This window comes from Ranitomeya variabilis, chromosome 6, assembly GCF_051348905.1.
Source record: "Ranitomeya variabilis isolate aRanVar5 chromosome 6, aRanVar5.hap1, whole genome shotgun sequence".
Classification (NCBI taxonomy): domain Eukaryota; kingdom Metazoa; phylum Chordata; class Amphibia; order Anura; family Dendrobatidae; genus Ranitomeya; species Ranitomeya variabilis.
Genome location: NC_135237.1, coordinates 38,153,898 through 38,170,937, shown reverse-complemented (window position 1 = coordinate 38,170,937; position 17,040 = coordinate 38,153,898). Strand labels below are relative to the sequence as shown.

The 17,040-nt window shown below is 44.3% G+C and overlaps 1 protein-coding gene across 1 annotated transcript in view; it reads right to left on the bottom strand.

The window, feature by feature from the left end:
• FAM171A1 (family with sequence similarity 171 member A1) overlaps positions 1-17,040 on the bottom strand; it is a 92,779-nt gene that overhangs the window by 38,207 nt on the left and 37,532 nt on the right. Inside the window, exons 2-3 of the mRNA XM_077268246.1 lie at positions 10,484-10,711; positions 7,258-7,350 (exon numbers count right to left, since the gene is read on the bottom strand). Of these exons, the coding sequence (XP_077124361.1) occupies positions 7,258-7,350; positions 10,484-10,711 (321 nt within the window). The remainder of the gene's footprint in view (positions 1-7,257; positions 7,351-10,483; positions 10,712-17,040) is intronic.

The window sequence follows — 17,040 nt, the reverse complement described above, 5'->3', positions numbered from 1 at the left end:
TATCCACATTAAAATTAGATGAAGGGTTTAGGAGTTTCAGCTCCTTAAAGGGAACCTGTCACCCCTCCCAGGCATTTTAAACTAAAAGAGCCACCTTGTGCAGCAGTAATGCTGCATTCTGGCATGGTGGCTCTTTTAGTACTGGGTGCTGTAACTGCAGAAAATCAGTTTTGTAATTTGTCCTAAATACCTTGTCTTCAGTCCTGGAGGCAGGCCTTTCCCCCCTGCTGCAGACGCCACACAGCCTTTGTGGGCCTTTCTGTCTGAAGTTTAGTCTTTTAACAAGTGAAATGCTGCTCAATTGTGTTGAGATCAGGTGACTGACTTGGCCATTCAAGAAAATTCTACTTCTTTGCTTTAATAAACTCCTGGGTTGCTTTGGTTTTATGTTTTGGGTCATTGACCATCTGTAGTATGAAAAGACGACCAATCAGTCTGCATTTGGCTCGATCTGAGCACACAGTATGGCGGCTCTGAAGACCTCAGAATTCATTCCTGTGTCACATCATCAATCAACACTAGTGACCCAGTGCCACTGGCAGCCATGCATGCCCAAGCCATCACACTGCCTCCGCCGTGTTTTACAGATGATGTGGGATGCTTTGGATCATGAGCTGTACCACGCCTTCGCCATACTTTTCTCTTTCCATCATCCTTGTAGAGGTTGATCTTGGTTTCATCTGTCCAAAGAATGTTCTTCCAGAATGTGCTGGCTTTTTTAGATGTTTTTTAGCAAAGTCCAGTCTAGGCTTTTTATTCTTGATGCTTATGAGTGGCTTGCACCGTGCAGTGAACCCTCTGTATTTACTTTCATGCAGTCTTCTCTTTATGGAAGATTTGGATATTGATACGCCGACCTCCTGGAGAGTGTTGGTCACTTGGTTGGCTGTTGTGAAGGGGTTTCTCTTCACCATGGAGATTATTCTGCGATCATCCACCACTGTTGTCTTCTGTGGGCGCCCAGGTCTTTTTGCTTTGATGAGTTCACCAGTGCTTTCTTTCTTTCTCAGGATGTACCAAACTGTAGATTTTGCCACTCCTAATATTGTAGCAATTTCTCGGATGGGTTTTTTCTGTTTTCACAGCTTAAGGATGGCTTGTTTCACCTGCATGGAGAGCTCCTTTGACCACATGATTACTTCACAGCAAAACCTTCCAAATGCAAGCACCGCACCACACATCAACTCCAGGCCTTTTATCTGCTTAATTAAGAATGACATAACGAAGGGATTGCCCACACCTGTCCATGAAATAGCCTTGGAGTCAATTGTCCAATTACTTTTGGTCCCTTTAAAAACAGGGTGGCACATGTTAAGGAGCTGAAACTCCTAAACCCTTCATCCAATTTTAATGTGGATACCCTCAAATGAAAGCTGAAAGTCTGAACTTCAACTGCATCTGAATTGTTTTACTTAAAATTCATTGTGGTAATGTCTATAACCAAAATTAGAAAAATGTTGTCTCTGTCCAAATATATATAGACCTAACTGTAGTCTGGTCAGATGAGACAAAAATAGAACTCTTGATGCCATATTACACATCATGTTTGGAGGCCAAAAGGCACTATATATCACCCCAAACACATCTTGCCCCAATAGAGAAGTTTGGAGGTGGAAACGTCATGCTGTACGGCTGTTTTCAGTATACGGCACTGGAAAACCTCATTATTGAAGGAATGATGTATGGACAAATGTACTGCGACATTCTGGATAAAAATCTACTGTCATCTACCAGGATGACGAAGATGAAACAAGTGTGGACATTTCCGGAAGAAAAATGTTCCCAAACACGCAGCCAAGAAAACCACCAATTGGTTTCAGAGAAAAAAAAAAATAAAGCTGCTAGAATGGCTGAGCCGATCACCGGTCTGAATCCAATAGAGAATTTATGGAAGTTACTAAAGCTCAGATCATAGACGGAGCTCACAGGATGTTCAGGATGTAAAGAGCGTTGGTGTGGAAGAATGGGCCAAAAATCACACCTGAGCAATGCCCGCGACTAGTTTTTCCATACAGGAGGCATCTTGAAGCTTCATCACCAACAAAGTCTTTTGTACGGAGTATTAATTATATTTCAGTAAGTGTGTTCAATACTTTTTCTCTGTCATTTCTCATTATTACACAGAACTTAATTTATGGACATTTATGGTTTGATTTCTCTGCCTGTGTGGATTGGATGGGTTGTTACCCACATCTGGGGAGAATTGCATGTCAATAGCAACATTAGAAATATATTCAATTACCGTAGAAAACTAGTGATGTGTTCAATACTTCTAATTTCACCCTCTGTATATATAATATATATATGTACACACACACACACACACACACACACACACACACACACACTAGCTGTATATATTTTGTCTATTTTAGACACTTATTCTACCATGTCTGACTAGGAACGTGATCTCACGGAAAGAGGAGGGGTTTATCTGAGGTGGGTGTGACATAACCGGCGGCACGTCTTTGGCATAGGGTTCTTCTGTGCATGGGCGGACACACCGCATGTTCAGCCTGTGCAGCTGCACAGGGGCCCAGGCGGACAGGGGGCCCGATCAGCTGCTCAAATATCTTACTCTCTCATAGACCCAGCGGCTGCATCTACACCAAGAGGAGAGGAAGGGCCGTACCGAGTCTTTTGCTGTCAGAGAGGGGCCTCTTCTTCTCCTCTGAGTTGATGCTGCCGCTGGCTCTTTGATATGATGAAGGAACCCGGGATCACTGGACACGCCCCCCCATAATCCTTGGACACGCCCCCAGCTTCTCTTCCTGGTTCGTGCAGGGCAGGCAGGAACAGGCCTGGTAAGTATGGCTGATCTCAGCCAGTCCTGTCTCCTGCCTCCTCCTCACTGCTTCTGACTGCTGCTGGGAGCAGCCTCTGAGCAGTCAGTACATCTGTCACCTCTGCTGCCTCCTGAGCAGTTCTGACAACTGAACTGCCTGATCAATGTTCACATGAGCAATCACATCAATCCCCCTGTAGCTACCTCCACCTCCTGTACCAAGGGGGCTTTATTGGAAAACTGCGGCACTGGCCCATTCAGATGCAGGAGCTGCAGTGTGAATGCTGAAGAGTGGCCAGTGCAGCCATTCCTCAGTAAAGACCCCTCAGTACAGGGTTGGTAAGTGGCTACGGGGGAGGGGAGGGTGATGTGATGGCCGATGTTCACATGGGTCAGGCACCTGACAGAACTTCTCAGGAGGAAGAAGTGTCAGATCCACTGACTACGGGGAGAACACTCTGCAGCTATCAGAGGTAGTGAAGAGGCAGGAGGACTGGCGAGAGCTGGAGATCTGGCCAGTAAGTGCTGATGGAGGACTGAAGACCTCCAGGATGGAGCTGCTGGAGATGGAAGAATGCACCTGCCAGAGGGACGGCACGTGTAAGTAACAAAATGTGTACAGACTTACTATCACCTATGTGTATTACCATACTTCTGTGCACCTGTTTGTAAAAGTCTCTATATAAGTATCTATATATATGTATATATAATTGTCTAAGGGTCACTTCCGTCTGTCTGTCCTTCTGACACGGTTATTCATTCACTGATTGGTCTCGCCAGCTGCCTGTCATGGCTGCCGCGACCAATCAGCTACAGGCAGTCTGGAAGAAAATGGCCGCTCCATACTCCCCGCAGTGTCCCCGGCGATCCGCTCCATTATCTCCGCTCCCCGCAGTCAGTGTCCCCGGCGATCCGCTCCATTATCTCCGCTCCCCGCAGTCAGTGTCCCCGGCGCTCCGGTCCATACTCCCCGCAGTGTCCCCGGCGCTCCGGTCCATACTCCCCGCAGTGTCCCCGGCGCTCCGGTCCATACTCCCCGCAGTGTCCCCGGCGCTCCGCTCCATGCTTCCCGCAGTCACTGTCCCCGGCGCTCCGCTCCATGCTTCCCGCAGTCACTGTCCCCGGCGCCCGCTTCATACTCCCCTCCGGTCACTGCTAACACAGGGTTAATGCCGGCGGTAACGGACCGCGTTATGCCGCGGGTAACGCACTCCGTTACCACCGCTATTAACCCTGTGTGTCCCCAACCTTTTACTATTGATGCTGCCTATGCGGCATCAATAGTAAAAAAAGTAATGTTAAAAAAAAAAAAAACCTGCTATACTCACCCTCCGTTGTCCGCTCACGCCTGCCACCATCTTCCTTTCCCAGCGATGCTTTGCGAAATTACCCAGAAGACCTAGCGGTCTCGCTAGGAACGGAAGATTTCTCGCCCATCGGCACAGCGCCGTTGGATCCCAGGAGGCGGAGAGACGGGACGCTGAGGAGCAGCGACGAGAATGGTGAGTATGTTAGAACTACAAGGGGCCCTCGGATCCGAAGGTGAGTGTTTATTTTTTAACCTGTGACATACGTGGCTGGGCAATATACTACGTGGGCTGGGCAATATACTACGTGGGCTGGGCAATATACTACGTCGCACTACATGCATATTCTAGAATACCCGATGCGTTAGAATCGGGCCATCATCTAGTGTATGTATATGTACCTATGCACAGTGCTCATATGTATCTGTGGGACACAAAGATAATCACAGTACAAAATATATATATATATATATATATATATATATATATATATATATATATATATATATATATATATATATATATATATATATATATATATATATATATATATATATATATTCTGAGACACAGTGGGTAGTAAGTGTAAAGGTAAATATCACTTAAAAGGGAACATGTCAGCAGTTTTGGCCGCTATAAGATACGGCCATCACCTTTCAGGGCTTATCTACAGAATTCTGTAATTATGTAGATAAGCCCCCGATCCAACCTGAAAGATAAGAAAAATAAGTTTTATTATACTCCCCTGGGGGGCGGTCCGGTCCGATGGGTGTCGCAGCTCAGGGTCCGGGGCCTCCCATCTTCTTGCGATGCCGTCCTCCTGTTGCTTCATGGCTCCCCGGCATCGTGTTCCTGCACAGGCGTACTTATCTGTCCTGTTGAGGGCAGAGCAAAGTCATGCAGTGCACAGGTGCTGTGCCTCTCTGACCTTTCCTGGCATCTGCGCACTGCAGTACTATGCACAGATAAGTACGACTGCGCAGGAGCGCAATGCCGGGGAGCCATGATGCAAGCAGGATGGCGGCGATCATAAGAAGATGGGAGGCGCCGGACCCGGAGCTGTGACACTCATCAGACCGGACCGTTCCCGGGTGAGTATAATAAAACTTATTTTTCTTCTCTTACAGGTCGGATCGGAGGCTTATATACAGCATTATAGAATGCTGTAGATGAGTCCTGAAAGGTGGTGGCTGTATCTTATATCTGCCAAACCTGGTGACAGGTTCCCTTTAGCGGGGCATTCCCGGGGCCAGACAAGTCGCAGCTGCATTGGGCCCAGAAGTGGAGTGCGGCCACTGACACCAGTGAATATTTCAGCTCGATCTGCATCCTTGGACGCACATTCAGCTGAAATATATTGCAGCATCGGTGATCCGCCAGTTCCGCTGCAGTACACGCCGCTGACCAATTTGCATCCAGCATCTGACCTCGGTGTGTCCATGACTGGGGACATATGGCAGTGACAAGTCAGCTGGCGGCTCTTGCGCCGATTGCAGATGAGGACGCCGTGTGGCGTGGGAGCGGAGAAAGGTGAGTAGAATCGAGTTTTTTTCCATGTGTTGCAGAAGAACAAGACAAATTCAGAAAGGGGCATGTAGCGCTATGCCTGACATGGTGTCCCCTCCTCCCTCTATGCAGGGACACCAGCTTACTCACCGGCCCATGGCACTGTCTCCAGCATGCTCCTGCCTTCTACCTCCACTATGCATGCTGCACTGTGTCCCGATGGGGTGCCTAGGGTGCATCTGTGCGCACTCCCCTGTTCTAAAAGGGGCAGCACGTACACATGGTAAATGCTCAGCTGGGAGGCATTTAGTTAAATGTGTGTTCACTTGCAACGTGTCTCCCAGCCAAAAGCGTGGAGACATCTTGCAAAAAAGCACCCTCCTCAGTAGGGAGGTGCCTGAGCAATCCTGCAATCCTTATAGTTACAGTATGTTAGGTGTGTATGCAACTGTATGTTGCCAGGTCCCCCATCCCTAGTCTGATATAGTATCCCATACCCTGTGTACTGTTATTAGTGCTCGCTTCCTGTGACTGCTTCGGCGGTGACCGTATCCTGAAATCGCATCTGCGGTATCGGTACCCTCCCGTCCCTTATTACGTAACATCCTATTTATGTATGGCGCCGTCCTTTATTATATAGCGTCTAGTGATGAGCGAATATACTCGTTACTCGAGATTTCTCGAGCATGCTCGGGGGTCCTCCGAGTATTTTTTTAGTGCTCGGAGATTTAGTTTTCTTCGCCGCAGCTGAATATTTTACATCTGTTAGCCAGGCTAAGTACATGTGGGGGTTGCCTGGTTGCTAGGGAATCCCCACATGTACTTATGCTGGCTAACAGATGTAAATCATTCAGCTGCGGCAAGAAAAAGTAAATCTCCGAGCCCTAAAAAATACTCGGAGGACCCCCCAAGCATGCTCGAAAAATCTCAAGTAACGAGTAGATTCGCTCATCACTAACAGCATCCTGTTATGTGGAGCGCCGTCCATTATTACCCAGTATCATCTCTTGCCATCTACAGCACCGTCCCTTACATGGAGTATTCTCATTATTTTTGTTATTCACAGCGTCTTCTCTTTATTGCATGGTGTCCTCTCCTGTAAAATGTAAAATGACTGCTGAGGGAGCAGCATCTGACCAGAAGACCAGTCCATCAGCCGCATCCATCACAAAAGAAGCTTTCCCATGCTCCATCAGCCATGATTTCAGTTTATATCTAACAGGAGTGGATGATATGTAATAAAGAACAGGGAGGTATAAATAACAAAAATAATGAGAATCTGATATGTAAGGGACGGTGCTGTACATAACAAGAGGGAACTATATGATACGGGACGGTGTTATACATAAAGAGAGAGCACTGTGTAATAAGGGTTGCAATATATATGAGAGGAGACTGTAAAAAAAAATATATGTATATCTGTAGCTTGGTCGCGATGAAAGGAGGGGGGGCCCAGATACATTTCTTGCACAGGGGCCCTAAGCTGTCTGTGTCCGCCCCTGCTTCTGTGTATATGCACAAAGATGTCGAAAAGGGGGTGTCTCATGTCTGATCACAGCGCGGCGCTTTTGAATTGTAGGAGAAGATAATAATGAATCGAGATCAAACGATCACACTTGTGTCTTTTTGTACTGGCACAATTCCATTCGCTGTACTCACCTTGAAATCCTGAGACTATCTGCACGTAATCATCATAGACCATGAGGGTAGCCGACCGCTCAGGCAGCAAGCCGAGGCTCAAAGAGGAAAACACTGAGAATGAACAAAAAAGAAAAAAAAATATATATATATTAAAACATTTTTTCTTTTTTCTTTTTTGAAGAATTAAACATTTAAGTACAATATCTGCCCATTATCCCCAATTCAGGACCCTGATCTTACAGCTGGGGATTAAAAGCTACTATGTGATGGAGGTCTGAGCATGACATGGACAGCCAAATAATGTCAATAAGCGTTCTGTACAATTATACGAAAAGGAGAAAGAAAAAAAGCCAGCTCACCGATACCTCAATGGTGCACGGCGCTCCGTCCTGATGAGACGTACAAAAGGAGAGGAAACAAATTGATGTTCCAGCTCCTTGCGTTTATCAAAGATCGTTTGTGCGATCGAAACGCGTCGCTCTTTGTCCCAGTGTGCACTATAGTGCGGTCTAGGAGCATTTCATGTTTTAAATACTGTAGGTTACAATAAATTTTAAGATTTTTACCCGAAGGAGCTGGAACATCAAGTTGTACCTCTATTCTGTACAATTCCAGGATATTAAAAGATATTGATTTGATCAGATCGGGCTCACGGAAGGATACTCGCTTAACTCATTCAACATGAAACAAAAAAAAAAAAAGCCCGGAGAAGCAAAATTCAGAAAACAACCCCTGCTTAAATACTATACATTACCCCTTGTAAAATGAAAACATTATAGACTCTCCCTCCCATACGGGTGACAATCCAGTGATGGTCTCCCATGACATTGGCTTCAGAGTTCACATGGCATAATCAGCGGCAGCTAGTGAGCAGCTCGGTCACAGCCTCCCCTGACGGCCAAGGACACGCGAGGATAGAAGGTGAAAAGCGGACTCTGATTGGCTGCTGAACACAATGTCACCCGAGACCCTACACAGACATCGCTGGAATGGCGCCAGACATCACTAGAATGGCGTCAGGATGGAAGGAAAGCACTTAGGGTTTATACTTTACAAGGGGGAATATAGTATTTAAGAAGGGGGTTGTGCAAGTATTGGACAAAGACTTTAATTTATAGTGCAAAATATATGTATTTAACTTAAAAAAAATAAATAAAAAATAAATAAAAAACAGTCATATTATTGACTCTAATCAGCTGGGTCTATTTTGCTTCTAATTCTCCAGAATTAAAAGAAAAGCGTTGAAAGACATAGCAAGAAAATCTGACTTATGCAAAATTACAGAAGGAGACTCAATCTATCAATAATGAGGGCGATGCGCCATGGAATAAATGGCGCTATAAAAATTAATAATAATAATATAATAAAATAACCTCTACACAGTGTGAGAACATTAGAGTACAAACACCTTGAAAAACAATTAACGCCGGCAACACACAGAACACGGCACGCGCGTATGTTTTATATGTGCTTCATCAAAATGGTGGTTCTGGAGCACAGATCACAGATTCCATGAGTGCCCCCCCCCCCCCCTTTACTTAATATTTCAACCACCTTGTACACACTAGAAACCTATCCTGCTATGTGAAATTTTTAGAGCTCATAACAACTGACCAATTGTGGCGGTGTAGGCTGTCGGACCCCATAGATCAGCTATTGAGAACATACCCAACAAATAGGTTGTTAATGTTAAAAAGTAGTGGACAACCCCTTTAAAAGGGAATCTGTTACTAGAATTTCACCCCCAAACTATTTCTATGCGTATGAAGCTCTTTCAAAGACCAGTCCAGCAATACCTTTAGGCCTCTTTCACATTTCCGTTGTTACGGGGCTGTCGCAAACCGTTGGCCCGACAGACGTTGTGCAAAATTGTGCACAACGTGGGCAGCGGATGGAGTCTTACGACGCATCCGCTACCCATTCTGAAGTCCGGGAAGGAGGGGGCGGAGTTCCGGCCGCGCATGCCAAGTCGGAAATGACGGAACCAACGGACGAAAAAAAAAAACGTTCCCTTGAACGTTTTTTTTTTCGTCACAACGGTCTTCAAAAACACGACACATCCATTGCACGACGGATGCGACGTGTGCCCATCCGTCGCAATCAGTCATCAATAAAAGTCCATGGCAAAAAAAAAACACATCCTGCGGGCACATTTGCAGTATCCGTTTTTTTACCAAAACGACGGATTGCAAAAAAACGGAAGTGTGAAAGAGGCCTTACATGGCCAGTCCGTTCCTATGTTACTGAGGGATCAGTATGTGAATTGAGGCTGAAGAGCTATGATAAATCTGAAGCCTCTGTCACTCCATCTCTATTCCTGTCTCCTGCTTGACTGACAGCCTCTATGCTGTGTGACTTCAAGCAAAGGAGCCGTCAGTCAAGCAGGAGGCAGGAATAGAGATGGAGTGACAGAGGCTTCAGATCTATCCTAACTAGTGATGAGCGAGTGTACTCGCTGCTCGGGTTTTCCTGAGCACACTCGGGTGCCCTCCGAGTATTTATAACTGCTCGGAGATTTAGTTTTCATTGCCGAACTTTAATGATTTACGGCCGATAGCCAGCTTGACTACATGTGGGAATTCCCTAGCAACCAGGCAACCCCCACATGTACTCAGGCTGGCTAGTAGCTGTAAATCATTCAGCTGCCGCGATGAAAACTAAATCTCCGAGCAGTCAAATACTCAGAGATCACCCGAGCGTACTCGGGAAAACCCGAGCAAGGAGTACACTCGCTCATCACTAATCCTAACTCTTAAGCCACCATTCAAATGCCGATTTCTCAGTAATGGAGGAACGGGCTGGCAATGTAAAGGTATTGCTAGACTTGTCTTTCAAAGAGCTACATGCGTATATAAATGTTTTAGGGAATTAAATCCTGTTCAAGAACTAATTTTTACCTCAAGAACTTGTCATTTTCCATTTCCACATTCCAAAAGCTTTCTTACGAACATTATGGTTGGTAGCATAGGAATGCCTGAGCAGCTGGGGAACACCCACTCCTCTCGCTCTACGGTTGCCCAAAATTTAATATATTTGAAAACGTTCAATATTACCAACAAATTCAGAATGGACGCAGCTACAAGGGAGCCAGAACTACAAGCCTTTTTTTTTTTTTTTAATTTACCCCTCACTTATGTTCGGGATCAGAGATTTTTCCATCGTGGTCATTGCCACAGGCTAGAGATCTAGGAATAGGGATAGCTTTTGATTATACATTTTCAGTTAAAAAAATGTCATATCCCACCTGGTAACCGGACTGGTCTCCAGGGCGCGGAGTTTGGCACGTAGGCGTGTTTGGTGGCTGTGACTATCAGTTGACTTCCCAGTTTGTACTGGAGTTTGACAAGAGCTGTCCCATCTGATCCGGTGGTCCCAGTGGCTGCAGAGACTTGGTTGGCAAATATCTCTACCACGGCGTTACTGAGCGGCTGGTGGGTACTCACGTCACTCACCTGGACTTTTAACGTCACCTCTGTAAAGAAAAAAAAAAAAAAGTTGAACAATTGAGCTGGTGCCTAAAATTACCGGCCTCATAATCAGTTAATAAATTAGTTTTTATTCGTTTTTTGCCAATTCCCACAAAGAAACCAAAGCTCTAGAGGTCAACGCATTTTATTTTCCATCTAACCAAAGGTGATTCAATGGAATGACATGAATGGTTATTGTATTGGTTTGAGCTGCAATACCGGACACAGACCATGGCCCAGAGTGGTGCTGTTTCAGGGGCCAAAATAAAGACGGAAAAAAAAATTATATATATATATATATATATATATATATATATATATATATATATATATATATATATATATATATATATATATATATATATATATATATATATATATATATATATATATATATATATATATATATCACCAGTTTCTATCCCCATACAAAGTCTTTTCTTTAATGGAGTGCTTACTTTTGGCAAGAAGGGTTCCCTGATGATGACCTCTAGAATTATCCTGCTGCCCCTGAGGTCAGCTCAACGCTAATCTTTGCGAGGAGCTGCTAATAAAGTGCTTTATTCTTTCGCAGCGCCACCACAGGGCAAAGACAGTACTGCACAGTGTCCACAAATGAACAGGCTGTCTGTGTAATGCATGGACATGTCGAGCCTACCAGAGAAAGAAGCCCTTGACCATGGCCTGCATTTGATTTTGCAACTTGACTCCAATGTAGTGAACGGGGCTGAACTGCAATACCATGCACAAACCGTAATCAGGGGTGGTGCCATTTCTGAAAAACAGACTTTTATAATCCTGAATAACCTTTTAAGGCCCCCATACAGATCAGTTCAAAGTTGGCTGAATCTGCCAATTTCAGCGAGACTGGCGGACCATCAGATTTTTGTAGGAGCTACCCCGAAAGACGATGCCGAGGGAGACAAGGATAAGGCAGTCAACATTTTTCAGGGAAGATAAGACACCGCTGAAGGTGTCCGGTGATGGCTTTCTTCTCTCTCATCAATGAAACCACACGAATGTGCGGCCGCAAGCCAAGCCATCACGTGTATGGTGGAGTCGGCAAAGACTGAACCGTTGGTTGAACCTTTGTCTTGCCAAATTTAGGGCCGACACCAAAAGCCTTTACAGGGTACTTAAAAAATAAACAGTATTTCAAAAAGGGGGTCATCTTGTTATTTATCGCTGTAAGGAGAGGACATTTGTGGTTGCAAATCAAGAATTTAGTGGTGGAATCTTGACCGATCGGCATCATTACCCGACATGGACACACACAAGCTAAACTAAACCTGGAGGAATTGACTACCATGGAAACAATTCTAGAAAGAAAGCCTTCATCAGCAGCTGTTTCACACTTCACTATGGAAATCAGTCACCCACTATCTGACAGCATTCAGCGATGGACCCTTTAAACAGGTAATTACTAGAACATGGCCACTTCCTGTCCATCACACAACAGCAGAGAAATCACCACAACAGCTCCGGGTCCATAAGCCTTGGCTACATTTCCACAAACAGCGAGTGTTGATTGACGATCAGTTGATCGGTGGTTGTTTGAACGCCCTTTCATGCAAGCCAGCACAAACAGTACTGGGACGAGCGATCATTAAATTGATTGTCGACGCTCCATATTTTTTATTTTTCATATTTTTGGAAGCACATCCAATGTTTACATGAGGATTATGCTGCCGACAACGATTGTATAGGACCAGTCCGTGAATGATCACATTTTTCAAGTCTGCAAGACACTGATTTATCCGTTACAATGAAAGTAACTCTTGTCTCAGAGACTACTTGCTTGATAGTGTGTCGATCCTCCATCTTGGCCATCGCTCCCTTACAGTGGAGCTCACACGGCTTAGTGCTTTTGTGTGCTCAAGAGAGCCACTGCCAGACTTGTCTTTGGCGGCTTCTCTCTCTGAAAACTAAGGATAGTCAGAACGAAATCCAACCTGCCGAAACCTTACCTCCTCCTACAATTGTCGGGGCTCCATAAACAGACTGTCAATCAAACCTGTCGATATCAGCATGTTCGGCCGGGGTTAGTTTGGAGAAAACTAACACTTAGGACTGTCTCGGGGACAGCCAGGAGAGACCCGAGACCCTCATACACAGATTCTTAGCCAGTCCCACTAAAAATCGGCAGGTTCAGCTCCTAATGTGAACGGGGACCATTATACTATCCCAAAAAGGTGGTTATAATGACCCAGCAGAACTTACACATCACTGAGATATAGAGATATATATAGATAGATATATATATATATATATATATATATATATATATATATATATATATATATATATATATATATATTATATAGAGTCAATAAAGAACAAATAGACAAGCTGAAGCAACGAATCTCAACCCACTACTGTCCTCTCCCTCTCTGTAGTTTTAGACTATACAAAAGGGGTATAAAGCTGGTAGTAAAATGTAATACATTTCATAAAGCCTAGCAATATATTTTGCAAAAAAAAGCATAAATTGATGCTGAACTATTGCTAATTTATGTATAAAAAGGGGCAAATGCACCAAAATACTGATCCCATTGAAATGCATAAAATTTCAAGTTGCTAATAGAAAATATGAAAACTGCAGGTTTAGAATTGCAAATTAACGTCGTAATGTATTCAGATCTAAATGCCAAATGCTAATGTGAGAATACGTCAAATCAACAGCTATAAAGAAGACGATTCAGCCTGTGAGCGCGGTAGTCACACAACACTGGGAAGGAGGAATTCTTTTTCATGCACATACATTGGAGCCTATGCGATGTCCCCAACACTCACCATACACATCACATAAATGGCCACTCCAGAAATCAAAATCCCAACCAGGTTTGCCTTCATGAATGCTCCTTCGAAGCAGAATGCCAATACAACGTTATATATTGGAAGGAGAAACCATATTGGAGAATCATCGCTGGTACACAACTCTCCTGCAAAATCAGGGTCTCCCTTTACAATAATGCTGGAGTCAGACTGAGCCCCCCTATAGTAATATCACTACACAAAAGTATCAGCAGACAAAAAGAAAAACATGAAGACGGCCATTGTTGAAGCCATGTGAAAAGTTTGCAAAACAAGTTTAAAAAGTTTTTTAAAAACTTGCACTCACCAAAAAGCAGACGTCCGAGCCAGAGAACCTCCAGCACAATGTTATGTGGAAGGGCTTGGCACAGGAATGTCAGCTGGGGCACTAAAGCCTGAAATTACTCCTAAAAGGAGGGGCTCACAGATGGCACGGTGCGATTGTCATTGATGTTGAGTGACAGGCAGCAACGAGGGAAATCCTGTGTTGAGTCAACTGCTTAAATAGCAGAGCGCAATCACAATACCCCACATCATTGTATCACTTACAGAATGATCGCAGTCAAGCCCTCTCTGGGTACTCCCAATTTTTATCGTTAAGCACCCACGAGAATTAATATTTAAAGTTCCTCCTAATATGTTCAGTTTTAAACATTTTATATACATGGTTTTGTGCCGTCTTCTATACAAGAAGGGTTAGGGTATAGTGATGGTGGTTTGGTTGCTACTGGATCAACTATCTATTATGGAACAGTTCCTGGCATCAGAAATTTGGGTACATTATGACAACCCAGTATTAACATTTCAGAAAAATTTTGCAGTGGGGGATCAGATGAGACTATTCAGTTCAAGGGGTTTTTTCTACACACTCATTGTTTTGGTTTAAGACCACCAAACACACTGAATGAAAATGGACCGACGATCATTCATCATTTGGACGAATGGTCATTCATCTATGGCCCAAAATACATCTAAGACTGCAATATTGGACTTTTTAAGCCAATGATACGGCTAGGCTTGATAAAGGGCACAAAGAAAAAATTCGACACTTACAACCGGCGTTTTGAACGATAACGAACCTTCGTTGGTAATAACGAATAATCGTTCATTAAAAAAAGTGAAACAACCATTTTGGCCGATTTATCTAATGTGTACGAGCACCATAAGAAATGTCTGGATGGCCGGGGGTCCACATAATTTAGCCTTTAAAAAGATTAGTGGTACAGTTGGAAGAGAGATGTCAGTGGTGCGGGAATGATATCACTGATCTTCAGTTAGGTAGGACATCTCCAAATCAATGCGAAGAGATCCATAGACCTAAAGTACCGTACCCAGTTTTCACAAGCTCATTTTTCCAGTGCGCCTGTTGCTTTGTCTCATGTTCCTGTTTTCTGGGGGGGCGGTATGCTCCTGAAGATTGACAGCTCAGGCCAGAGTCTTATCCATGCCGCCGACCTAAACTGCCCACTCTCCATTGCCATTAACAGATGTAGCTTTACTTCTGCAACATCCGAGAAGCACAGCGACAATGAAGCTGGCCTGATCCATCCAGTATCACTTTGGCAAGATCTATGATAAACAAAGCTTGTAAGAACTGCATTCCTTGTCTTGAAGATCAGCCACTCATGTCATAGGTTGCAGAGGTGGCCGGTAAAGTAGGCACCCAACTGTATAAACTATTGAATTAAAAATCCCTCTGTTCTTGAAAACAGAAAAATTTTAACAAGTAAACTGCAATGTTTGTTTTAACCATTTATAGAGCCAAGCTAACCTCTTTAAAATGCAAGACAACACACATAGCAGTGGGGGGATCCATCAGTGTATGTGCTCCAAGTGATGGCTACCAAGAGGAGCACCGACAATCCACCCTACTCTAAGGTATGTTGATACAGAACTAGAGCAGAATTCAAATTTTTGCCTCCAGTGATGATGGGGGGGGGGCGCGTCTTGCTAGGATTGAACTTAAGCCCCCACAGCAGCTTAGCATCTGTAAGCGATATCCCGATCCGTACAGTCTATTAAAGCCAAGCATGCATTGAATTTTCCACAAAGAGGAGTAAGGATGGTATGAGCATCAGAAATCCATGAACCAGCAGCACATATTGCCAAGTGCTCACTGAAGGGCCTGAACTCTCCCCGAGGAATAGAGTGATGCCAGTATGTAGTAAAAGCGACTAACAAGAGCGGAAACGACTTCACACAAGGAGCTGGTAGAGTTTCATGGGAAGGTTTCGCAATTTATAAGGCTTTGTAGCACCAATGCCGAAGCTAAAACAGGACTATACTACAGTTGCGCGAAACTAACGTTATATACTGGCTTGTTGAGCCAAGTGCATGACCTTAAGAAACAGCCTATAAACACCGGGATTTAAAGATCACCAGTGGCTGAATCCCTTGTATCATGCACCCTACCAATCAATGGAGTGATCCTTTAGGGTATGGCCGAACCCCTTGTATCATGCACCCTACCCATCAATGGAACGGTCCTTTAGGGTATGGCCGAACCCCTTGTATCATGCACCCTACCCATCAATGGAACGGTCCTTTAGGGTATGGCCGAACCCCTTGTATCATGCACCCTACCCATCAATGGAACGGTCCTTTAGGGTATGGCCGAACTCCATATATTACGCACCTCACCTATCAATGGAGCAGTCCTATAGGGTATTCCCAAACCCCTTGTATTATGTACCTCACCCATCAATGGAGCAGTACTTTGGGGTCAGGCTGCCTGTCATAGCTTCAGCTGTCACTGTGCCATGGCTGCACCCATAATACTCACCAATAAGAGATCATTGAGATTTCGACACTCGGCACCCGCACCAATTAGCTGATATCTGAGTGTAAGCATTGTACAGAGTGGATCTCCGCAGCTCTGTACATTGATTAATGGACGCAATTATCAGCTGATCAATGGGGGTACCGGGTGTCAGACTCCTATAGATAATTCTATGGCAGGTCCAACTCCTACCTAGTGTTCCTGAGCGATTGAAGCTATGGACCAGACAGCCTTAGTTGATGATTCATGTACGGACTGCACCACCCGGACTGATCGCGGGTCTACCAACCCGAAATAACTGCCTCATACAACATATACCTACATCATTCTAAATGCCGCCTTAGGCTAATGCTACACCAAGACTTTCTACAGGCTTACCGACTGCAGCCACAAGATTGCACACAATTTAGTGTATTCCTTTTGACTCCAGAGTTAAATAAATAAAAAGTTTAATTGCAGCCTAGAGACAAAATTCTTTAGGGAATAAACTTTTTTTTTTTTTTTTTTTTTTTTTTTTTTTTAATCCCCCACTGTTTTGTGCAAAAAATATGCCGCATTTAACAGTTGAAGTGAAAATGAATGTGATTTGGTGAAAACCCAATGCCCATTTGTGCATGAATAGATGATGCACCAATGTTTATTGGCAAGCTCCCACTCCCTGCAGCTGCACCATTTTAGATTGGAATTGCACCGCTCTTGCACTAAAAATTAAAGACCATGTGATCATAAATACAGATTATC